Source organism: Struthio camelus, chromosome 7 (assembly GCF_040807025.1).
Source record: "Struthio camelus isolate bStrCam1 chromosome 7, bStrCam1.hap1, whole genome shotgun sequence".
Taxonomy (NCBI): domain Eukaryota; kingdom Metazoa; phylum Chordata; class Aves; order Struthioniformes; family Struthionidae; genus Struthio; species Struthio camelus.
This window is the reverse complement of record NC_090948.1, coordinates 7,133,415-7,158,122: the sequence shown is the minus strand read 5'-3', so window position 1 is coordinate 7,158,122 and position 24,708 is coordinate 7,133,415. Positions and strand designations below refer to the sequence as shown.

The 24,708-nt window shown below is 41.3% G+C and overlaps 1 protein-coding gene across 1 annotated transcript; it reads right to left on the bottom strand.

Annotated features, from left to right (window-relative positions):
• Nucleotides 1-1,786: 1,786 nt before the first annotated feature.
• Nucleotides 1,787-23,047, bottom strand: RGS10 (regulator of G protein signaling 10). The gene is made up of 5 exons (XM_068951593.1): nt 22,910-23,047; nt 16,640-16,758; nt 15,049-15,135; nt 8,350-8,493; nt 1,787-4,562 (listed from the first exon to the last, which is right to left on the bottom strand). The coding sequence occupies exons 1-5, from the start codon at nt 22,956-22,958 to the stop codon at nt 4,416-4,418; spliced, it is 546 nt and encodes a 181-aa protein (XP_068807694.1). The 5' UTR covers nt 22,959-23,047; the 3' UTR covers nt 1,787-4,415.
• Between the last annotated feature and the right edge of the window lie 1,661 nt (nt 23,048-24,708).

Here is a 24,708-nt window from a genome sequence, read left to right as displayed (position 1 = left end):
CAACACTGAAATGGGTTTTGCTTGAAACATAAAATGCTGGGAATCCTCCTTCCCTGTTTCTCCCCAATGCAGAATTGTTTTTCTCAACTAATTTTTTTCTAAAAAAAAGACCTGATTCTCAAGTTTGTGTAAAAAAAAAAAAAAAAAAAAAAAAGAGACAAGCCTCATGAGGCCAGAGTGTAACACAGGAATGTAGGTAGGCAATATTTTGAATTTTAAATATTTTACTTCCGTAAAAGCTAAAGCAATAGAAAAGCATGATAGAAACAAGTTATTAATTGCATCTACTCCTTGCGCTTGGGCTACAAAACTCAGCATGCTGGTCACCATTTCCTTTAGGAAATGTCTCATCTATGACAGATTGAAATGCACACAGCTTAAGAGAAGAACAATAGCAGAAGGAGGAACAAATGCTGGCCATTTTCTGAGGTTGTTTTGTTAATTTTCTCATCTCATATATGCTCTAGAGCTCGACACGATCTACCCTAATGCCAGCTTTCAATGTAATTTTAATCAGTTTTCAGGTACATAGTGACCCCCTTGATTTTTGAGTATGTTTTGATTATACAAAGCAAAACCAACTACCTTTAATAAACAGCAGAATCGTTTAAATATTTTAGTATAGTTTTAACTTAACTGCATTTGCAGTCTAAAGTGCACCTTCAAGTGTGAGGAAACCAAACAGCTCTAACTTTCCTTTATTTGCGGCCTTACTTCACTATCTCCCTAAATGTCTTTTTTGCCAAGAACCAGTAGAGGGTGCTATTAAATTTGGCAATCATTTCATTTCTCTGGAGAGCAACCAAATTCTGTGAAATGCCTTACCCTATTTCTTACCCCACCATCCCAAACACCTAGTATTGGGCTCTCTAACTGCTAATTGAGGCAAGATGCGAGTAGTAGTACTGATGAAAAACTTTTTCAGTTAATTATTAATAAAACTTCTACATTTCAGAGATCAGAATTCACAGAGTGACTGTGAAGTGCTCACCAAGGCAACGCAGTAAAGTTACACACATCCTTCGGATAAAGGAGGTTCCACAGTTTTTAACTGTAGCAGTGCAAGACCACTTGGAGCCTCTGGACATTAACTGTGTTGGATTTAAGAGGGACAGGGTAGTGAATATTCTCAAGTAAACAACCATTCCGGTGAGTCAGGGGGCAGACAGCTGGCAAAACTAATTGACTTTGTGAGACTTGCTCTGTTTCAGCATAAAAAAAAAAGTATAAACAATTTATAAAGAGGGAAATCTATCCTTACTCAGCTATGAGTCACAATCTCCTCTCTCCATCCTAGACCCAAGTCATTCTTAATGCAGATGCAAATAATACCCACTTAACTTAAAGTTCACTAAAATCTGAATCCTCAGTAAAAATAAGCAGGTTCTGAACTGTTATCCAAACTGGAAGACTTCAGTATTAAAAGCATTCTCTCGCTCTCTCCCTATGGTCTTTCAAACCCTCTTTCTCACATTAATGCATTAGCAACTGAAAACAAGCACAATGGAAGAAATGTAATGGAAACAGAGAAATGGGAGATGAAGGTAAAAGAACTATCTTCTGCTGTTCAGGTGACTTACTGGAACTTGTTGAGGACAACGGTTGACTCTGAAGTGAAACACACACCGTCTTCCCATCTGCCAGCTTCCCGTCTTCCATGAGAAAAAGTACTGACTATAGGAGAATGTAAGCAAGAACATTAACAGAGATTGAAAGCAGAAAATGGGACAACTGCAAAATATGAAGTGATCTTGGTCCAAACTGCATTCAAAACATGAAACAAGGGTCAGAACATGGTTTAGTTTATTTGCAGAATATTTTAATTTTTAGCTGAGGAACACACATTAGGGTAGGACTTCAGGATAATCAGGCACAAAACTTCTCTCACTTTTGAGTGAGAGAAATCCACTTCTGTTGATTTAGGTATATTAGCTCTAAAGCATAGGCACTGAAATGCCACTAGGAAATGTATTTTCCTCATTTGAGTAGCCTCTGGTTGGTAGTAGAGTAAAACACCTTTGTGTCTACTCCTATGAGGCATTTGCTGTTACTGAGCAGATAATACAGTACATGATAGGGTGCATATTGTCAAGGAAAACATTGTTTATAAGCAGCTACGAACAAGTGTTTTCCCTCTAGTCCCTGCCACTGTCTATAGAGCCTCTGGTTTCCTTTATTATTATTTTAAAACATGATAGCCAAATACTCCTCTCCCTTGCTCATCTTTTTTTTAAAAATCTATATGATGAATCTACTGTGCATCCATACCAGCACCAACACTTCTGCTGCAATTACTGGCAATAGACAAAGCCTAACTCCTAAATGTGGTTAAGCAGCCCACTCTCAAAGACTTCCGTGGTACCAGAAGTTCTGTATTCTGTTGTGGCAGAAATTAAGAGTTGGCTACTATAGCGAATATTAAAAGAGGTAATCTGAAGATTACAGATAACTGGCAAGTCTAGAACTGGAAAAAGGTAGGGTTTTGATCTCATTTCCTAAGCCCCATTACAGCAAAAGAACTCATGCCGGTGCTTACTTTGCTCCTATTCAGCAAAACATTGACATACAACTTAACTTGAAGCATGAGGTCAAGTAAGTACCACTGAAAGTGCCAGAAGCAAGATGACTTCACCATTTAATCCTCTGGGAGCACAGAAGGAAAATGTACTCAGTGCATAAAAATGACATCTTAAAACATACATACTGATGGACTGACCTCTTTAATTTCTTAAAAATGAACAGGTCTTCTAGCTCAATCAGGACTCCTATTCCTACTCCTGCATGTCACTGTGGGAGAGCCCACAGTAACAATTTGCTTTACATATCACCTGCAAGAGTGACTCAAAGTTATATTAAAAAAAAAAGTCATAATCAAGTCTACCAAGTGAGTTTGCATCCTCAAAAATTATGACCTAGCCCTAGTCTTCAAAACATCGACGGTGACAGTAATGTGTAATACATATCTGGCCTTCCTGAAAAAGAGAACTATAAAACTATCTAAAGCGAACCTGCAATCTGATTAGACAGGTCAAGAAAGGCAGTGCAAAAAAATGAAAGAGTAAATAAGAGAATGCGAAACAGAGCTAGACTACACACTGCAAAGCATTAAGTAAAACATGTTGCTAATACACTTCTCCAATTTAAACTGCAATTTAGCAGTCTTGCAGTGAATTAATTCAAAAATATATGAAATATATGTCAAAAAAAGTGCTTTTCAGCTCTGAAACAGTCCAGGATGATACGGAAGGCTCACTGGGAGAGTTTTCCTTTGTTACTCTCACGTCTCATCATTGATTCCTCTGGGCAGAAATAAATTCCCCTTCCGCTAAAGCTTGATGTGGGAATGGCTGAACCACATGGTTAATTCCCTGTTCCACTGCAGCTATCAATATTTGTGATTAGGAAACCCTCAAATTCATCCCAGGGGCAAACAAAACTAGGCAGGATGATTTTATTAGAACATTTTAAATGGAACAAAGCAAGGCTTTGTTGATTGGTCATTTGGAAAAGGATTTTTGCCATGCAGAGCAGGATTGCTCAGGAGATGGACGAAAAAACAGATGCTTCCCAGTACTGGCATTTGACAATGATGCTATGAATAACCTTGCTGTAGTGCAGGACATGCCCAGTCAAGCTTTGTGGAAATCAGGGTCCCCAGAGCGGGTATTATCTACCAGATCTCCTAATGGCTGTTGAAAATTCTTCAGAGATTCATTCTCTCTTATAGGTTTTGTTACCATGGGAATACTGGTTATTCTGTCCTCTGAAGAAGGTGATTGTCTGCTGCAAAAGAATTTGGGAAAATTAAAAAAAATACAAAAATGAAAATCCTGACCGAAGAAATAAGTGTTTTGATTCATCAACAAAGGCAAAGCAAAACAGACATCACCTTGAAAGAACAGGTTACATTGGAAGGGAGGAGTAGATTGGGTTTTATTAAACTTAACCCTGAAAGATGCTGTGCCTTAATGATAAAGTTGGCTATGAATGACTCATCCACAAAGTAGCTTGAAAGGTACTCCTCAATAGCTTCTCCCAGCAATTCAGAATGTAGAAGCAGATCACCAATAAAAATGAGAAGGTAAAAAAAAAGACTTCCTTTTTTTTTTTTTTTTATCCTCATGATACCTCATAAAAATACAGAAATTGAAAGCATTTTAACTTGTGAAATATGAAATGCAATTCATGCTATGGAAGAATACCTCAGCCTTTTAGCTAGGAAACAGTTTTCCCTGGGTGCTTGGTTATTAGCCATCATGCAAAAACAATTAGTCATTCAAGCAATTAAGAAAGTAAATATCTCCTAAAAAGGTTCTCAGCTTTTAAAAACCTAAATGCAACTGCTATAAACCTAAAGACTGTTCCTGAGTGAAACTTTAGTCATCTTATCGCCTCTCCTAGAGAGGTTCTTTGTATCATGTGTTGTAAATTCTTGATGCTCGTTTAGCTGCAGTCTGAGCCTCTGGTGAATTCTCCTCCTGCTCCTCAGACTTCTTATGGTTTAGGAATATGTCTGACTTTAAGAAGCGGCTGTAGCTGTCGTATTTCATGAGATTGAATATCTGGAGAAGAGAAAAAAACAACACGAAAACAATGACCCAAGTAAAAATAGATTTTAAATGAGAAGGACAGCATATGAATTCTACTGTATTTTTGTTCTATTAGCACTGAAACATAATTGCTAAAAAGCATGACATTAAAATACATCTCAAATTCTCGAAGTGGCTGTACGCAACAAACAATATTATGGGTTCCACAGTCATTGTTTTGCAATAATGTCTATATTAGCTTAAGAGTCAATTTATGTTTTTCATGATAGCCAGCTTTGAAAACCTAACACAGAAGGTGGGAGGTCACATGCCATCACCACTAGCCAGGATTTTACAGCTCATGATTAGTTAACAACTACACGTGTAGACAAGCCAGGACAATACCTGGTCCCTTCCACAGCAGCATTAGCATCACAGAGCCACAAGAAGTAACACCTAGTGAGGATGTCATTCTGTCGAGGCAGTAGGAAGACACCAGATATACTAAGCAGAGCTGAAGAAAAAGCTACCTTTTATGCCACTTTAACCTGTCAACCCTAACTGCAGTCACACTTGAACATTACAGAATAGCTGATTACACATGCAGAGCACTGGAACATTAAGAAAAACATCCAAATAATTTCAAGAAATACTGAAACTGCCAACTGAATCTAGAATGAAATAACTGGATTAGCCAATGCTTTTTAAACTTATGCCAATCCTTACATCCTTTTTAGATTAGGATAAAACTGAATGACAAAACCCGTTTCAGACCCAACCAGAAACGTTGCTGGTAACCTGCCACAAAGAGCTGATCTGTTACGGATCTACTTTGCCAGTTAAAATGTGATTAAAAACTGCAGATGGATAAAACTTTTACCATTAGGCTTTTCGTTGGCTCAAGAACTGCCCTTCTTCCTGCAGCCAGTACACAGCCAGCATGGAAGCTTGAAGCCAGACCGAGGATAGATTTCTCTCTCCCAGGGCTTGAGTTTAGACTCATTCCTCAACACAACTGTTTTCCATTTTTATCCATTTCAGATCAAAAACCTAGAACTAATTTGGAGTTTTCTGAAAACAAAAGGGTTGAGGAAAGGAGTCTGGAATCCTTTCAGGTGTCAAGGTCAGGACTGTATTTTGCTTTGGCTGGAAGCAGTAGGGAAGGAAAAAGGAAAACCTCAAAATTGTATTTGAGGCGAAACTAAAGCCTCCGTCAACCTCTGACTATGATTTCACTGGAGGAGCCTCTCTGAGCCATGCTTCATGACTGATTACATTTTATGGTACCCAGAGTATCTAAGTTTCCAAGAGGAATTTCTGGATTCTGAGTTGCTCCAGTAAGAACAGTTAGACACTCCATGCGTGGAAAATTGGAGCTTTAGCTTTATGGGCCTCATTTCTAACTGATAATACCACTGGAGCTTGATGTTCATGAGGAAAAATCTCAAACTGCTTTTTCTTTTCACATTCTCAAGGAACCAGCAAACACGCAAAACGGCAAACAGGCAAAAAACTTAACTGTTCTTGTCTGCTTGAGCCGGAATATCCTCCTTACAAAATAAATGACATGGAGCATTGTATTAACCATTACTTGTTTACATATTTAAACATTTAGGTTCATGTTTAAAACAGTTGAAACCTTGCTTTATAAGCTAGACACTGAATAAATCAAAAATAACGTAAAGAAAAGTTCACCATCTTGATGTAGACTCCTACTGGAGACCCAGCTCAATGCAGTTAAGCAAGGTCAAAGCTACACCTCCTGGATGGGGTTGGCTAACGACAGTGTAATTAAATTTATCAACCTAACTCAAGGAAAAATAATTGCTTTTAATGAAGACATAGCCTATTAAAGCTTCATAAATCAGTGTTAGGACCTTGGATGCCTCTTATTCCTAGTATCATCTAAAACATCTCTCACAAAGGAAGAACACTGTAAGAGCAAAACCTTCTCATAACAGCCCTAGAGTCTGGCCAGTCAAATGTATATAACAAAGAGATTTTATTATCATGTGCAAAAGCAGAATCTTCCCTTTCCCTCCCCTCCTCATCACCTCTGTGGAACAGGAACTTTTACCTCGATATATATTTTGAAATGTATGAGATTTATGAACCACTTTATTCAGCATGAACGACTGCCTCTAAAGTATCTGTTTAGCACTGTCCCATGCACATAGAATCACACCCCACAAGTAGCCCCATTTAGATCGACAAGTCTGCTGGAGAACTGAAGTGCTAGGCCCCACTAAGGCTAGGAACTAGACTGTTGCTTTGAAACTCTGACTTTTTGTACTTCAAGCATACAGCACCAGCAGTAGTTAACACTGTTCTTCAGAGATCAAATTATACCACTCTTTATAAGGATTGAAAGCAAGAGAAGAATATAATTCTTTCCAAACTGTTATCTAACACCAATAAACAGAAGCCTCAAGCAGTGGAAACCTGCAACAACCTATAAGTGTTCTGCATTTGGTTTTAAAAGCTCAGATCTTCTTCTTCTTCAGTAAGTCATTCTTCCCCACACTAGTGGATTTTTTCTACTGCTGGTCTAGTATGTCACCAGTTCACGTATTACTAATCCCTGCGTATTTAGTGCCCACTCCTTCATAAAGCTGCAAAACATTTTAACTCCAACAGTCTCTGCAGCTTCACTATCATAGCCACATAATCACCTGCTCTGAACTGCAATACTAAGGTTTACAAGAACATTTTCTTTCCCTTTCCCCCAAGTCAAAAGTTCTATGAAAAACTTTGCTTCCGCACATGGAAATTGGATTTCAGAGATTCCCACTGTTAATGACTTGGAATCTGCTTGAAAGACAGCAGATCCTTTGCTCCTCAGACCATTTCAATGAATCCAGCCAGTGCCCGACTAATGTATCAGTAGCTGATGTGAAACAGGTTGAAAAGGCTATTTAAACCATTGTGCTGCTTTTCTGACAAAGAAAAGAGCCAAATGGAAAATAGAGGTAGTCCTGAGGATGGTACAGAAATTAAAAATAGATCAGATTGCAGTGTTGGAAAGGGCTGATAAGTGTTGCAAAGCTGCAGATGAGAATGACTCACATCATAACTTGCACTTTAAAATATGATAAAAATTAAGAAAATTTGCCACCAAAAGACGTATCTGCAAAAAGTTGCCCAATTTCTATGAGAGCTCCTGAGTTTTGGATGAAAAGGCAAAGCAGATACCAACTCCTTTTCTAGGTTGTGTGTGTTAGAGAAGAGGGGGCTTTTTTGCACGAAATTGCTTTTTATTATATCAATATAAATACCAAAACAAAGCAAGGAGAAAAATCCTAACAGAATCTTGAGATCTCAAGGAAACCAGTGGCAACTACTGAAACAAACACTAGCAGTGACTCAGTGCAAGCAACTACACAGGGAAACAGGCACAAAGTTAGCCAGCTGGGTGATTCCCAATCCGAAATAAAAGAACCCAGAAGCAAACTGCATCCAATTTTCCTGGCAAGTCCTGACCTGGAATTAGCATGGCTGTGCAAGGATCTCTTCACTAATTAGCCCTACCGAGACAGGATCAAGAACTTGGATCATCATGCAACCACTGACAGAGCTACTGAGCTAGTAGCCCCAAAGTGGAAGCAACGCAAATCAAGGCCTACCAGACCCCTTGTTTTCTTTCTCTGCATCAACCTAGAAGCTGGATTGCACACCTGCTCCGTAGCACTGGCAGTAGCAGGGAGGCTCCCATCTTTCCTACACTAGCTTGTGCTTAGAAAGCCTATCCAGATAAAACCCAGCGTCCATTAAAAGCTGACAAAAACTACTGAAGCCATGTTCTGGAAGAAAATAACTTTACCTGGTCCTGGAGCTTTTGAAACATCAGAGGGTGAGGCGTCTCCAAAATTGTCTCATTCAAACGGGACTGCCCCTCAACATTGACTTGAGAGGAAGCTTTACTGGACAGGAAAGTTGTGTAAATTTCTTCAGCTTTTTCTTGCATCTACAAAAGGACAGTTATTTAAATAATTAGTTATTTCAGGAACATTCTCTGTATTTGTTACGTTTTGAGACAGCTCTAGCTCACTTCCTTCTTGAGGTCCACATCTTAAAAACAAAATGTAGTCCAAATTCAGAAAACAAAACAAATATACATAGATCAACTTCTATACGTATATTCATTTGTATTGGAGGAAAAACATATCACTGCAGGCCAACTTCTACACTGACATTAGTGGGAGCCAGGGGTATTCAGCACCCCTGGCTGGGTTGTGAACAGCAGGTTGTGATGTTCAAATGTGAGTATCCAATGTAAAACCGTACAGCATTATTAACTAGGCCTTGTCTTCACTACTCAGAGAACTATTTTTACTAATGATAACTAGCATATGCACGGAAGCCAGAGGAAAGAAACACTGTGGAAACTTATTCTTACTACAAGGCAGAAACTAAGCAAAGTTGGTGTATAATGCATACTATAGTTAGATCACCTTGTAATATAGCTAACACGTTTCGTTATAACTGTGTTTTTACCTCAGGGCATCTCATGTGCACAAGATTAAAAAAATTCAATAGCTTTTGTTCGTTTGTTACTGGTAAAGACAAGATTCTCAAGAGCCTCTGAAAGCTGATAAATTAGGACAGGTGTGACTGGCCTCAAGTAGTTTGTTAGTGTTTGCTCTAATTTCAGCAATCCTGCTTCAGTGGTCTTCTCCTGATAAATCAGTAACAACGATTATGTTTTGACACTACCTAGCATTCTTCAGCTTCAGAGCAGTATACAAATGGTCACAATCCTCTGAAACTAAATGGAAATTCTCCCTTGACCAGAACGCGAGATAAGAAAGGAAAGAGCCAGTGAGAGCACATTGTAAAGCCACGCATGACGTAAGCCTCATTTCAGCACTCTGAATTCTGCATGCTTAAAACAAGGCCTCCATAGCAGCAGGCACTATAAGATAACCACCAGTGAATATTCGTAAATATTTCTCATCGGATTTTTAATGAGCAACTGTATCTCTACAGCAACATGAACCAAAGGACTTTCTTTGATAGGAAGTGGGCCTGACGGAGGAAGCACTTACACAAATGAACAAGTCACAGAAGTTCTTTTATATTTTACTAAGAATCAACAGCTAAGCTTGTTCTGAAGCTCAGAATCAACATTTGGGGATAATTAAAAGAAAAGCTACATATGTCTGACAATTCATAAGGTCTAAAGAGTTAACTCTGTCAGTGCTGAGAGGGACACACATTTCCCAACAGTATTCCTTTTTAAAACAGATATTCATCTAGTAGATAAGACTAGACATGTATCAAGCCCGTTAGTCACAACGGACTGTTTTATGAAGATCTGCAGTCTTTGCCGTTTCACAGGTCAGGGAGGACTGGGTCAACTAAGTGTGTTCTAAATTAAAATGCCACTAGTTTATCACTCAGAGGTGTGACTGCTTTAACTGGTGAAGTTAAAGCCTTAGTGCAGTATACCAGCTACCTTTAGCTACTGCACGAAAAAGCCCAAGCGATTGTGCCATCAGTCATTCCTTCCTAAATCATTTTTGAACCTGTTGTCCAATTTTAACCATATTTCAGAGACGGGTAAAGGACCGTAAAATAATTACGTTCTTATTAATTCCATGGAAAAGAGTGGCTAGAAAAAGGAAACAGAAAAAACAGCACAACCACTGAAGGAAGAGCTGCAGTATATGTTCAAAAGTTATCTACTCTATTTGAACTGCCAGTACGTACTTAGCGGTTGGCTAATCAATACATACATAGCTCCAAGTCAGCCACGACCCATGATGTTTCTTGCATGGAGAACACAGGAGCAAGCTGTGTACTGTGGGGAAAGAGCAAAGGAAGGCTTGAGGGGAAACATGAGAGAAACTAGAAGTACTGTGAGGAAGTTTAGAGAACATGGTGGGGAACAAGAGGATTGTGTGGGAGGCTGGTGAAATGGGGAGGATCTCTGGATTTTGAGGGACAGAATGAGAAAGGAAGTGAAAGTGCTGCGGTAGGGAGAGGGGTCACTGGAGGGATGCAGGAGACCTGACATTATAGGCATGGAGAATATGGAAATGCACAACCAAACTTTAAAAGTTCTGCTGCACATGGAAACAACTATTATGCTATGTCTATGCTTCAGTAGCACATCCATTTAATTAAAATTAATTTAAAAAATATGCAAGTACAGGCTAAAGCTGCCAGTCTTTCTTTATGCACCCCCCCCCACCCCCAACTGACATTGAGGAAAAGCCAGAGTCATGCAGAGAAGAAAGTGACGTTACCAGTTCAGCGGGCGCAGTCTTTGTTCTGTATCAGCCTGAAACTAATGCCTCAGCGCAGGGGACTGTATTTTAAACAGCACTTAAACTGAGATTTTGTTCACGGGTGGTTATTAAAAGACTTCTGGCACTTTTCACTTACATCTGGTGTGCTCACCCCAGCATCCCTGCCAAATTCCAATTCGGAATACAAAGTTCTGTCTACAGAAACCCCCCTCAGTATTTCAAGTGGATAAAATACTCTTTCCCACTTCCTTTCCTAAGGTCAAATTCAGCCCTCAAACATGTGTGGCTCCCAAATGAGGTGAATGGAAGTCCCAGATGCTCATCAGGACGCAGACTCCAGGAGTTAACAGCTGTGTAACATTACTAAATCCTGTTTAACTATTGCCACATTCCACATAGGAAGTGGCAGAAAAAATTCCTGAATAGATATTTTTTGTTCTGAAAATGCTCTCTGCAGAACTTCTCAATAGAAGTATTTTAGTGGATGTCAGCAGTAGCTGAAAAGATTCTCTGTTGTTTGAAGTTCTTACTTCAATTTGTAATTTATTTTTAAAGCTCCTTCGCAAGAGAAGAAACATTTTAACCTTGGGAGGTAGCACAATGGACGTGCTGTTTAGTTCATTAACAATTACAAATGCAACTCCATATGACTAATTCCAATAAAATAATTAAAGTTAAACTTTATACTCTGGTCCCTACCACTCCCATCTCATAATTAAGCAGGTGTCCTAAGATGGGGACTATATGGATGGTAGCAGAGCTCACTGTTCCAACTAGACTTGACAATTCCTTCCCCAATCTTCACTAAAAATCATATTTCTATTTTAACTTCAGTTTTAAAGCAATTACAGAGAAAGAATATCCTTTCTGTTTTAAACCACAGAGATGTTCCCCAGGCTGAGGTGAAGAGTTTGTGCTTCCATGCTGCAAGAAAACAGGTAGAATCCAGTCCACCTAAAACCTGCCTGGGCCAGTGATGCAGTCTACTTCCTGCCTGCCCTTGCAGGTGATGAAAATCACCCCTCCTTCCCAAAACATGCATGCATTTTGTATTAGCTCACCAAAACAAGAAAACACACACAAACCCTTGGAGTCTCCAGACAGGACAGAATACAAGAGAATGCAACAAGGTGGTGGTTAGAGCACTGGTCAGGACAGGAAGGAGTCCTTCCAGCGAAAAGCTGTGCTGGTTTCAAAGCATAACACAGTAATCAAATAGTGCTGAGGGACGTATAATTATTCACTAATCTAGTTCTGCTCTGAAGATCTTTGTTTGGAAAAAATGTTCTGGGATCATTCTCATATGGGATTATCAGCTTCCTGGGAATATCTCCTGTGCAAAGAATACTAATATATTAACTGGCACTGTTTAGACCAAAGGCTCATCAGGGCTTTTTTTTTTTTTTTTTTTTTTTTTAAATCACCCAAGTGATGTATGCCTGATAGTAACAGAGCTCATTTGTTGCATATATTTTTCTGTTTCTTATTAGCATACTTCCAGGAAACGTGAAAAGGTTCCTGATCTCTGCAGCCGTGACACACATTGCAGCTACTAGCTACCATTACGCAGGTAGAGCCATATTTAAGAAGGTTTTCTAAGTCCTGGGACTACAGGAAGAACCAAAAATCATACACCCAGGAACCTCTTTTCCACTCTCTTCTTTTTCTTATTCAGTCCATTTCAGAACCTAACATCCTACCAATATGGCTTTAATGAGAAGTAGATTATAAAATAAATAAAGATTTGGTTTTGGAATACTTTCCTTTGGTCACATTAGATACAAAGCAATTTTTGCAAAAATCACTTTCAGAAGACAAATTCACACTTCACGCTATCATAAACACTGGAAATATTTATATTTTTAGTGGTTTTTCTAGCGCTGTAAGTTATCTAAACAAAGCCATCCATAAGCAGTAGCTGTAAAAATTTACTGTGAGTCTGTATCATTCTGAAACATATTTATTCGACCTGGTTGTAAAAGCTTTGATGTGCTAGACTCCAGATTGACTACAGTATGTAATGACTGGTATTAACTAATTGAAGCTAACTGGAACCTAGTTACATCTCTGTCCACTCGGTCTGGTAATCCATTTGAGCATTCACTGAGCTATTATCTCTAAATATCTTTTTACCATTTCGTGCATTACTGTTTACAATCCTAAAAAAGCAATTGGAAAATAAAAATATGAAAATTATTTAACAAGGGAAAATGTGATTCTTATTCCACTGCAGAACATGGAACCTTTCCATTTTCATTTAAAAACACCAGTTTGATACCTGTTTAAAGGGAATCAGGAAAAGGCTACACATCTCCTACCAAGAAAACTGTGCAACATACATACGAAAACCTTTTGGCCTGTACAAACCAAAAGTCTCTTCCCATTTGGTAACAAACTGTGATGCTGACTGAATTTCCCTAGCTCAGAAAGCAAACGTTACTTATAGAGTAGGGAAAAAGGTCAAGAATATCCAAATCCCAGGCCCAGCACAGTGAGCATACCAGTCAAGATGCCATATGGACATATGGGGACAAAATAGATAAAGTGCTTTCTGCCACAGCCTGACAGTAATGAGATCTGCACTAGCTGTTGTGCCAAAGTCGAGCTAGGTCAGTGGGACTGATGGTCCTGGGCTTGTGCAGACCGGATTGCTCAGGAAGCCAACTCCTGACAGGCTGCAGGTGAAACACTCCCTCGCAGGCCTGGCTAGCATCCTCACTCCAGCTACTGACACTGCTGCCATGATAGCATCATCTAGCACATACAGTTCTCTCTTTTTATCCCATCTCATTGCCTTTATCTCTCCTTCTGCCTTGAATCCTACAGGAAAATTGCCTGATTAGCTATTGCAGTCAGATTACTGCAGCTGGTTACTAGATATTCTGAAGAGTACCTGCATGCCTGTTGCATGGACCTTAGTGAAGGAGGATAAACAACTGAATACGCATGGCTGTAGTAGTGCTAAATATTACGAGATCTGCAGTCAAACTGAGCAATGTTTTTCTGTTCTTGCAAAAAACAGTCATTTTGGAGGGGTTTGATGGAGATATCAATACCAAAAAACACTGAAAATTGAAACAGGTAAATTGCTTTGTTTGGGGGGAGTGCTTTTTCAGTGAAAAATAAATTCCCCTCTCAAAAATGTTTTGCTGGAAACCCAATATTCTGCTGGAGAACAGTTTCAGCTGAAAATTTTTGACTGACCTTATGAGAGGAAGTCCTATAGTCCAGATCCAGGAACTGAGACAGTTTTCTTGGGTAGTACTTTAGAATCCCTCCAATAGCCTGGTTCCCCCACCAGATTCCCATCCTGATATTTCTGACAGAGCACGTACTGTCCCATCTGAGGCAGGTTTAAGTAGCATTTCCCCAGGCCGACCTCCTCATGGCACTCTACTTCCTTTGCCCAGAGGAGCACAGAAGGGGCTATACATGTGTATCCGTTGCCAGGATACATGTGAAAAGCATAATGGAAGGTTGAAAAAAAATTATGGGATTTAGGAGTGTCCACAAAATAACTCACAAAAACACTTTCAGAAACAAGCAAACAAAACATGGTAGGGATTTTAGGTCTGACTCAACATGTTTTAAAGCTCAAATATGAAAGTGGATCCTGTGTTCATGCTAAATATAAATGTAGACTCAGACCCGAGCACTGGAGAAAAGTTTTTGGAGGTGCTTGGTTGAAAAAACTTTCAGTGGAATATTTTGTACTGGAAAAATATAGTTTTCATGAAAATGTAAGTGTTCTGTAGGTATATATCAATTTGAACAAAAATTTAAACAAAAATCTAAATGAACACTCAACTTTTTTGGTAATTTGATAATGCAAAACATTTCACTTTGGTATGGTGAAACACTTTGTTTGCATTGCTTTTTATTTTTGTTATACTAAAATATTAATTGCAGTGTTGCACATTTTCATATACTATCCATTATGCTTTAAAGCTTATTGGATTAAATGTCTTTGCATTTTAAAACAAGATGAGATAACATTTCTGAAATTAACCTTTTGCTGTTCCAAAGCAACAACAGAAAGTTCTGAGTTCTCAAAATATGGGAAACTTGACAATTTCAGCATTTCGTTTTGATTTGAAATAAAATCCAGCTTTGTTTCAGAACAATTCCACCAGGATGATTTCAGTGAAACTCCTTCAAATACATTCGTTTGCACTCACATGGAATACAGCAGTCGTGTAACAGAAACCTTATAGCTTCAACTCTGCTAGAAACTTTGTTGACAAGTAGAAACGATTTAGAAAGCATACCTGTTTTTTTCCCTGTGTTTTCTTAAATTCTTCACATGCTAGCCAGAACAAAACATTTTCTTCACTAAATTCTTTCTTTAAAAATTCCTAGGGAAAGAGAGGGGCAGGGGGAAAAAAAAATTGAATAAATGTTAGGATCCAATTTCTCAGTTGTTTTACTCTTGTCCTACTATAGCTATTACAACTAGACCCTGCCTAAGGCTGCTTTGAGTCTACATAATACACTATAACAGAACCACTGCATTGGTAGCATCTAAACACTCTGGCATACAAACGAACAATAACATATTTGGCATTATAAGAGCACATTTCAGGCGAAGAATGAGCTACATTTAATCATAAAGCTTATCAGTAACTAAGAAGAAGAGTTTCTTCAGTTTCCCTTAAATAACTCAAGCAATTTCACAATCCATTACTCAGGGGAAAATCCAAAAATACACGAAGATTTCATTAGCAGGTAAGTATAACAAGCTATTTTAATGAGAGCCACAAATCACTTGGGATTCTAGTCTAGTATCTTTATGATATTTTTAATGAGTAAAAACTCTACAAATAAAAGTGTTTCTAAACATGATCATCGGCAATAAATTCACTTAAATAAACCAAAGCACAAGTTGTATTTGCATTCTCTAAGCAGTGTCTAAACAAAGCACGATCCTTCTAAAGCAAAGCACATTTTAAAATGAGAAAAAAGTACATTCAACTTATTTATAAAAAGCAACGACTGAAATATTTATAGCTCTGAGATACTCAGTTTTCACTTTTAAACGTTAGAGATTAAATATCGTGTTGGTACCAAGTTTTTTTCGGGTGTTTTTTTGTGTGTGTGTGGGTTTTTTTATTTTATTTTTTTTTTTTTTAAGAATGCTAAATCACACAGAATTTTATAATTCTGGTTTACATCACTTTTAAACCAGTCTGGCAGGAAATCATTTCATCTCGGTCTCAGGGCTTGGTTCCACAACACCATATTCTAGTAGGTAGTTCCTATTCACATAGCTAATCCCTCTGACTTCGGACAAAAGGCCTTGAAAAAAATGACTTGCCACATCACCTAATTAAGCCTCAAGCCTGCGTTTTGAGCTACACAAGCCCACAATTGTGGTAAAGTTAAAGGGATTTCCTTCAGTACAGCTGTTGCAACACAGAATAAGAGCCACAAAGCTGTACAGGTTCAGTATCAGTTTGCAGTAACTTACTGCTTGAGTAAGGACCACTTATGAGAACAAAGAATGCAGGATCAGTCTTCAGTAATAAACAGTGCTTGGCAGGAGAGATCAATGGCTCAAGGACTGTTGTTAATCTAATAGCATCTTGTTAATCCTTTCAAAAGGTGACAGATTTGATTGGAAAGATGCAACTACAAGTTGTGCCTTAGGAGAGCACAGCTCTAGTGACAATGGGCAGAAGACACCACCTCAGAAACTCAGCAAATGCCACAGCTCCAAAACTCTCCCACCTCTGCTCACTGTATGTATCTAGTGGGATGTATGCCTATGGTGCTGGTACAGTTGCACTGCTTATGCTAAGAGTCGTTCAGCTTTAAATCCTAGTTTGTGTTTATAGAAACATTGATAGTTAAGATAGCAACCCTAAATCGTTTAACTCCTTCTGGATCTTCAAGGAGGTTCTCCAGTGATGTAGCCCATTTTGAGGTTCCTTTCAAGGTTTGGTGGCTGCTGCTTGGGTGACTCTCGCTGTCATTTATCTCTAGAAAATCAAAAAAACCACCGTCTGTGTAAGTAGCAATGAATATCACATGCATTTCTTCCCCATTCCCCTCTTCACCCTTGGATTGCAGCTGCTTTCTTAAAAGGAAATACCATAAAACTGAAAATAAACACACACACATATTTGAATTCTGCTTTGCCTCTAAGGAGGTAAAAAAAATGCCTTGCAGTCAGATAATTCATGAGCATGGAAGTAGGCACTGTCATTGTTTTATAGGAGTTCGAGCACCTTTTATATGCGGAACACAATGACCGCAGCCTGTGCAGTAAAAAGGACCTTTTTCTGGCACTGTCCATGATATTGGCTTGTATGAAGCAAATCCTGGTCAGCCACGCACATGAAATTTATTTTTAAGAAAAGAAACATCACCAGGGGGTTTGGGGGAAGGGGAAGAAAGAAGAGAGAAAGAGGGGAAAAAAAAAAAAACGCTTTGTTTAGCAGAAGAACAGGTCTAATACGTTAACTTATTCAAATGGGAGGACAAATAGCTGGCAAAAGAGTCTTGCTCCAGCTGAGTCAACCTGCTATTGGGCAAGTGGATATTTAGGTGATTTTTCCTTCTTGTTTTTAAGTCCACCGGCACTCCTCTCCAATAGGTTGGTTGTTCAGGACTGTGCCCATGACTTACCTGCCAACTAGCTTTCTTATAGATAGGAGAGATTGTATACATTTTTGAAACTCTTTATCCCAGAGGTACGGGTATTAAATCCAAGGCTGCTCATGCCAAAAAAATGTTTGATAGCTATCCATCAGAAAATCTATTACTCAGGAAGAACCCAGAAATTATCCTGCTGATTTGAAAAGCCCTAAAGTAGAGCTTGGCTTCCTTTCCTCTTACACCCAAAATGCCTAGAGAAGACAGTGGGAGCGTGAGCCATGAGAAATTAGGCTAAGAGGACTGCTTAAGGACTCTCCACACCGAAAAGGTGCACAGAACTCTCACTGTAATGAGGACAGCTTTTATTCTGCAGCCAGAATGGCAACATTTTGCGCAGCTGCTTGTGGGCAAAGCCCTGAAGAACCAGGCTCTCCCTTTAGTTAAATAACTAATTTACCAGGGAACATAAGGGAGTGAGATTTTATTCCCCATTTTCCTTTTCCAGACAGACTTCAAGGGGACTTTGATGATTACTCAACCATTTAAAAAACAAAACAAAACACGGCAAAAACCTTCTGAGACAAGTAGCTGGAGAATATGAACAGTCACATGTTGGGCTTCTCTCTAGAAAAGGTTAACTCTCATATCTGATTCCCAACTGCTCTGAAGAAGGAAGCAGAGTCTTCTCTCTACACGAGGCCTCTGCACAAGGGCTGCCAGAGCTAGTGATGGTGGCACTGCTAGATTCCCCAAAGTAGGCACAAAGTGCTAAGCATGTATTTCAGTGAGCCAAGCCATGCAAGGAGGACCCAGTGCCATGACAACCTAAGAAAATTTCTAGCCAGCAGACACAGGCAAGGCCAAGCGCCTTCATGCACCCTGGATACCACCAGCCTGCTTTCCCTCTAGCTGCTGTCACTGTGCTCTGCATATTACTGTTTCCATGCTGGCCATTCACGTTAGCCTCCACTAACTATCATTTGCCCCGGCTTCCTCTCCAGCACAACCCAACTCCATCTGTATTTACACTCCTCCCCTTCTTTTCACTGCCCTTCGAACCCACGTTCTCCTATGACCCTGCTCCCATTCTCCTTACCTTCTCCTCCTATGGCCTTAGTTTTGTTTTTGAAAGGGAGGAACTACATGACTTCCTAATGACCATTCCAATAAACCGCATTTTCTAAGATCCTGCTATTCATTTTTTTTTTTTCATTTAACCAGCTCCCCACAACCCCAAAATAACTGTGGCACTGAGAGCATGTTTGCCTGTTCTTGCTCATATGATGCATTCCTTTTCAGTTATTCCTTGTTTAATTAATTTAAACTGAGAGTTCCTCAAAGCAGAGGTTATCCAAGAGTGCAAGTGCGCGCTAGCACCGTAGTGCAGAGCTGAGCTAGCAAGCACAGGTCCTGCTAGCAGTCATAACGCAAGCTCAGCCTGGGCTATGGCACCCAACTGAGAAGCAGGGAATCTGGGCCATCAGTCCATACTGAGGCAGAAAACATCAAATGCAGTGCCGTGATGAAGGCAGTCCCTCGGACCACATGTATATCATGATAAAACAGGCCAGAGAACATTCTTTGGCCCTGGAGTCAAGCAGCACAGCATAGCTCTTGTCCTGAGTGGTCCCCCAAAAATAAAGTAACCAACTGCATTCAGAGAGCCTACGGGGAACGCTGGCTGGCCCAAACGAGCCTGCGAGCTGCATGGAGACAACACGGCTGGCAAGGGCCAAAGCCATGCTCGGGAGCGCACTAGCAACTTGGGAATGCTGGAGGCTGCGCGTGGCACTGCTCAAGGTCCCTCACTCTGAGCTCAGTACCACTAACCCTCATTTTCAGTGTTTCTTTGCAACTGCCATGAAACATTAACATCCCCTTCAGTGCAAATGTAAATAGGCTATACATGATACAAGACAGTTGGAAAAACTCTGAAATTCTACGAGGACATTAAAACTGCTGGGTATTTTTATTACCCCCCATTTAATAGTCACAAAATTTTTTCTAATGTAAAAATGACCCCCAGTTAGGATCACAGACTCCTACTCCATATGTAGTTTCATTTAGCAGGTTTGATGTGTGACTTTTGGAAAAAAATGTTTAAGACCTTACAAGACAGGAAAGAGGTTTTGCTCACAAACGACTTGAGAAGCTAAGACCCACATTTGCATCCCATAATATTTTACTAAGTTACCTTAAAAATAATACTTCCATTGAGGTACAACTTAATGCAATTCTGAAAGAATTTATTGTAGAGTGTAATGCTGCAATAACTGTAACTAAATGAATAACTCTCTGAAACTTATTTATCTCTGTTTGCCATTTATAAAGATAATTTTATTCGGTAAAATGGTGACAAAATTTCATAATTTACACTTGGAAACAACAATCTCAATACCAGCGTTTAATACCCAAAATATATATGCCACTTTGATCACTTAAGTGAAAGGTAGTTATTTGCTGTTACTGAAAGCTGAGTGACAATAAGGAAATTAAAGAATAGCAGTTCCTCTATGGATATTTCTGCACAAGTAATACATAAAACGTACAATAGATGATAGAAATGCAAATTAAATCTATTGTTTCTCAATGGGATAGGAAAGCACTCACTGTCTTTTAGGCAGATTAAAAACAGAGCAGAGAAAGCAGACAAAATATGTTCACCAAAGTACAGTTGTAAAGTCTCTGCTGAAGCAAACTTTCCACTCAGTATATGACCGTAACACACTCATTTGTATTATGCGCAATGGCCAGTTGCTTGTACAAGCACAGCAAATGATTAAGCGCTTATTTTGACTGCAGTACTATTTTAGGGAAGAACCTTATACTGAGCTAACAACTAGGCAGGTTACGTTAGCTAGAGCATTATTTTAGAGAAGAATCCTAGAGAAGCTGTTTTTTCCTACCAGTAACAGTATTGCAGCATTGGCCTGTGGATAAAATTCTTTTTTAAGCCATACATGTAAAGGTAAGTGTAGCAATGATTCTAATTATCATATGAAACTTTGTATCAAAAACAGCAAGTATTTGCATTCTGCAAAGAGGAACTTGGACTGAAACCATACAAAGTTAACACCAGAAGATACAACTTCACAGATCAAAATTCATGATTCTGGCCCTGGCCTTTCAACAACCACAACAAAAATGAGGAAATCTATCAAGCTTTCAGAAAGTTTCAGACACACCTAATTGAGTTAGATGCACTAATCCCACTGCCTTCCAGGGCTAGGCACGACAACGGTCCCCCCAACAGCCTTCATTCTCAAACTGCTCGTGCTGTGGTCTTCGTGACATTGCATTGAATAGCAGAAATGCATGCACTTCACAGAATCATATTAAATGCATCACATAACAAAATGCCTGGTTTTAGTGGACTCTTCACCACATAAACCTTTTACAAACCTGTTAACGACAGACAGCAGGCACACCATCACCACAGATGACAAGAGCACCATATAAATAGCTTATTCATTATTCTAAGTTTAAACATCAGTCCACAACATTTATATACATTTAAAAAAATCAATAAAATCCTCCCCAATTTCTTATAAACTTATCTTGAAAAAACTTCTGATCACACTGCCTGCATTTCCCTCCCTCCTTTTTTTTTTTTTTTTTTAAACCTAGAAGTTTCAGAAAACTGTAAACCCTGAACCTTTTTACTACTATTTTAAAAGCACTCTGAATACCTTTTCTTTTCCTACGGTCATGAGAATGCCTATCCAGCTACAACCGCCGGTCTGGAATTAATAATGCAAGGTTATGAAACAGCGGGAAACTTCATAACTAGGCAACTAAAAAGGGAGAAATCCCTTACTTTCCATGTATCCAAGCGCCACTGGACGAATCCCATACAACAATTTTTTCCTAGTAACTGCTGTATTGTTTAAGACCTTTCCACTACAGAAGAGTTGTCCTTTGCATGCTTTGGTTGTTCAAAGCAAGAGCCTCAACATCCTCTTTTGACTGTCTCTAACAACAGATGGCTACTGGATTCCAGTTTTAACTATAAGGAAGGAAATAAAATGGACGTTCTGCTTTTGTAGCATCTCTGGAAATATTCACTAGGCAGACAGCCTCAAAAAAACAGGCCCCCAAAACCCTAGGTAAATACCACGTTTGGCTTTTCTTAGAAAGATTGTAACACTAACTTTCTGCACAGTCCAAAGCAGTGTGATATTCCAGGATTCTCAGTTTGTAATTTTTATCCCAGTTGCTTTACAATGACATATATTAGTTCTTTTGAGTCAAAGAACTTACCGCATCAGAGATAACGTGTCACGAGACCACAAGCAGACCACAAGCGCATTCTGAAAGCCCGTCCGCAGACCCGCCGTGTTTACTGTGCCTCAGCGACTTCCATTTCAAGTGCAAGCCAGTCCTGAACGCAAGCTCCTCCAAGGGAGTTTCAGCTTGAGAACCAAGCTCTGCTCTTTTGGGCTGCTGCCTCACTACCAATAACAGTGACATGCAACAGCTCATAACTAAAATTTGGCTGATGAGGCATAAGCTAGAAGAGAGTTCAGTTCCCTCTTCGGGGCAGCTGCTCTAGTGACAAGAACGCTGCTTCTGTCCGAAACGTGGTTAATGGATCTCGTGCTTGTAACGTAGCCTGCTACATGCCTCACCTGCACAAGCCCACCAGGCTTTGCGCGCAGGTGGCCCCCCACCTGCACGGCGGGACAGCACACGCAAGGGGCTGAGCTGCACGCGTGCCCCACTGTTAAAGCTATGCTATGCTCAACGTGGCCTGAAAAGCAACCGACAAGCACACAGCAGTACGAAGCACCAGTAACAACGCTCATCAGCTTAAGTCTATGCCACATTGCTAAACCCAAGTGTTATCAAAATCAAGATAAGGGCATACTAGCACAGTCCAGGTAGCAGACCTACGCAACATCTGCTTTCACCCACAGTGTGTTTCATTCCACTTTACTCTCATTAGCTGATCTGTTCTCTACGAACCGCACAGCTAAAAGCATTAGTTTGTTGTTCCAGTACTGCGTTAACTGCAGGCTTGGGGAAATCGCAGAAGACCCTGCTATCGAGTACGCTTTCTGCCACGCTCCCGAGCGGCGAGCGCTGCTCTAAGAGGGAAGCGGCCGTCAACGAGCAAAGGCTCCCGCGACGACATCGTCCAGCGGCCGCTCCGCTACGCCCCCGCCAAGCGGCTCGCCGGCGGCTCCCCGGCCGGGGCTCGCCGCGATGCCAGGCCCCCGGCCCCGGCCCCCAGCCCCGGCACAGCTGGGAGCGGCGTTTCGGGGCGCTTCCGTGCCCAGACGCTCAGTCAAAAGAAAACTGCAGCCCTTCCCCTTTCGGCGGCACTTCCTCCCGGTCGGGGGCAGCGCCCGGCCGCAAGCCAGGGGTCGCTCCGCCGGCGCGGGCCAGCGCCCCGGGCTGCGGCGGGGCGAGCGCGGAGCGGGGCGGCGAGGCCGCCGCCGAGCGGGCCCCGGTTCGAGACCGGGATGCGGTTCGGGATCGGGATCGGGTTCGGGCCGCCCTCGCCCCGCTCGCCCCCGGCCCCCTCCTCACCTGAAGGCGGCCGCTTCCTGCTGAGCCGGCTCACGGCCCGGTTAAACATCTCGGGCCGCCGCCGCTCCCGGAGGGGGCGGCCGCCACGCCAGGCGCCTTCCCTCCGCCCCGGCCCCGCTCCCCTCAGGGGAGCCGCCCTGCCCCGCCCCCCCGCCCCGCCCCGCGCCCCAACGGCCGCCCCCAACGGCCCCCCGCCGCGCGCGGGCAGCCGCCGCGGGGACGAGGCCGTGACGGGGGCGGCGGGGCCCTCGGGTCCTCGTTTCCGCGCACATCGGCAGCGCAAGCCGACGCGCGCTTTGCCAGGAGAGAGCTCAGCAGCCTTTCTTAACGTCCGGCACTTTCTCTCCCTCCCTTTTCTCGGCCCCCGCCCTGCTCCGCTTCCAGCGGTCTCTCGCATCCCGTCCTCCTCCTCCACCCTTCCCAGCACCGTTATCTCCGTTCACTCCGTCCATCCTCCATCTCATCTCTCCGCACGGGTTGCCAGGCTCAAGGCTCCTAGTCCCCGTCCGCTCCTTTCCGTCGTACGCTTGGTGGCATCAGGCCACCACCTCCACAGAGAAGTCAGCTACCCAAACGCCGTTAACGTCCTTGCTGAGCAGGTGCCAGAAACCAACCAAAAAACAAAAAAAACCCCTTTTCATCAGATTGTCAGCTTCATCAGTTGGTGTGGTTTCTTACTAAAAGAGGGGGGGAAAAAGGGCCACATTTCTTGTGCAGTGGTGAACCCTTTGCCAAACTTTAAGCTTCTGTTCCAAGGCACGGAAGAAGAGCTATTTTTCAACAGCACAATGACAATTAAGGTTTTAAACAAAGTCAGTGCTATAGTATTTTTTCTCTAATCTCAGTTTCAGAAATAGTTCTTTTCCAAAATACCGTCAAAAAACCCTGCATGCAGCCCCATGACAAATTTGAGTAATTTAAATCTGACGAGATTATAAACCCCTAACAGGCAATTACTCCGAGAAGCACAGGACAACCTTAGTGGGAGATTAAGTCCCACTGGACTTCCAGTGCGCGCACTCCCATCTCACTGAAAATAGCACGGGTAGCTAAAAAGCACAAAAGTCATCACTGGCCGACAGGTCAGCACTCCTTCTGCCCAGGTCTAATGAAATCCTGAAAACAGGGTAGTACAGTTGTAACTACCTCTGTTCATAGCGAGAACGTGGATGGACCCATCTCATTGAAGCGTATGGATATTTTCCACTTATGCGCATGAGGCCACAGTTTCATGCTTGGGAACTGGTGGCACCACAACACTGAACACACGGATAAACTGCACCTGCGCTTCCAAAACACGTTAACAGCACCCTACCTTCCCGCTAAAGTGACTGGGCTCATACAATACAGGACTTTTGCCTAGAGTACCAGGGCCCAAAGTTGTGTTATCTGGTAAAGAGTTCTTGGCTCCTGGTGTGGATTGAAAAAACATTTGTTTACATTGCGAGGGGGACCTGCAGAGCAGCTACACTTGGCCTTTCGAGGCAGATGTGTGAAAGAGGCACCCTTAGAGTTAGTGTTTCTGTGCAACTGTGAGAATGGCAGGGGGTAAGGTTATGTCCCTAGAACCAAGTCAGCAGTAACACTTCCGTCATACAGCGAGGCCACAAAAGCAAAACATACCTTGTGCCAGGTTTAGAAGAGATGACAACTTGGACACATGCTCTAGACGACTTCTGTCATATCCATGAATACAAGTATGCTAGATATTTCAGAGCCGTACATTTACGCTGAGGCAGTAGAGAGAGCACCAGTTCTTTTTATTTCTTTGCCATAAGATTCAGGTAAAACCCAAACAT

Bases quoted from the DNA above. Each gene is read 5' to 3' on its own strand.
- RGS10 (XM_068951593.1), bottom strand. From the start codon at position 22,958: ATGTTTAACCGGGCCGTGAGCCGGCTCAGCAGGAAGCGGCCGCCTTCA. The intron at 16,759-22,909 runs GTGAGGAGGGGG...TTGATTTTCTAG, and splicing joins CAGGAAGCGGCCGCCTTCAG to AGATAAATGACAGCGAGAGT. The intron at 15,136-16,639 runs GTTGCTATCTTA...CTCTTTCCCTAG, and splicing joins AAGGAGTTAAACGATTTAGG to GAATTTTTAAAGAAAGAATT.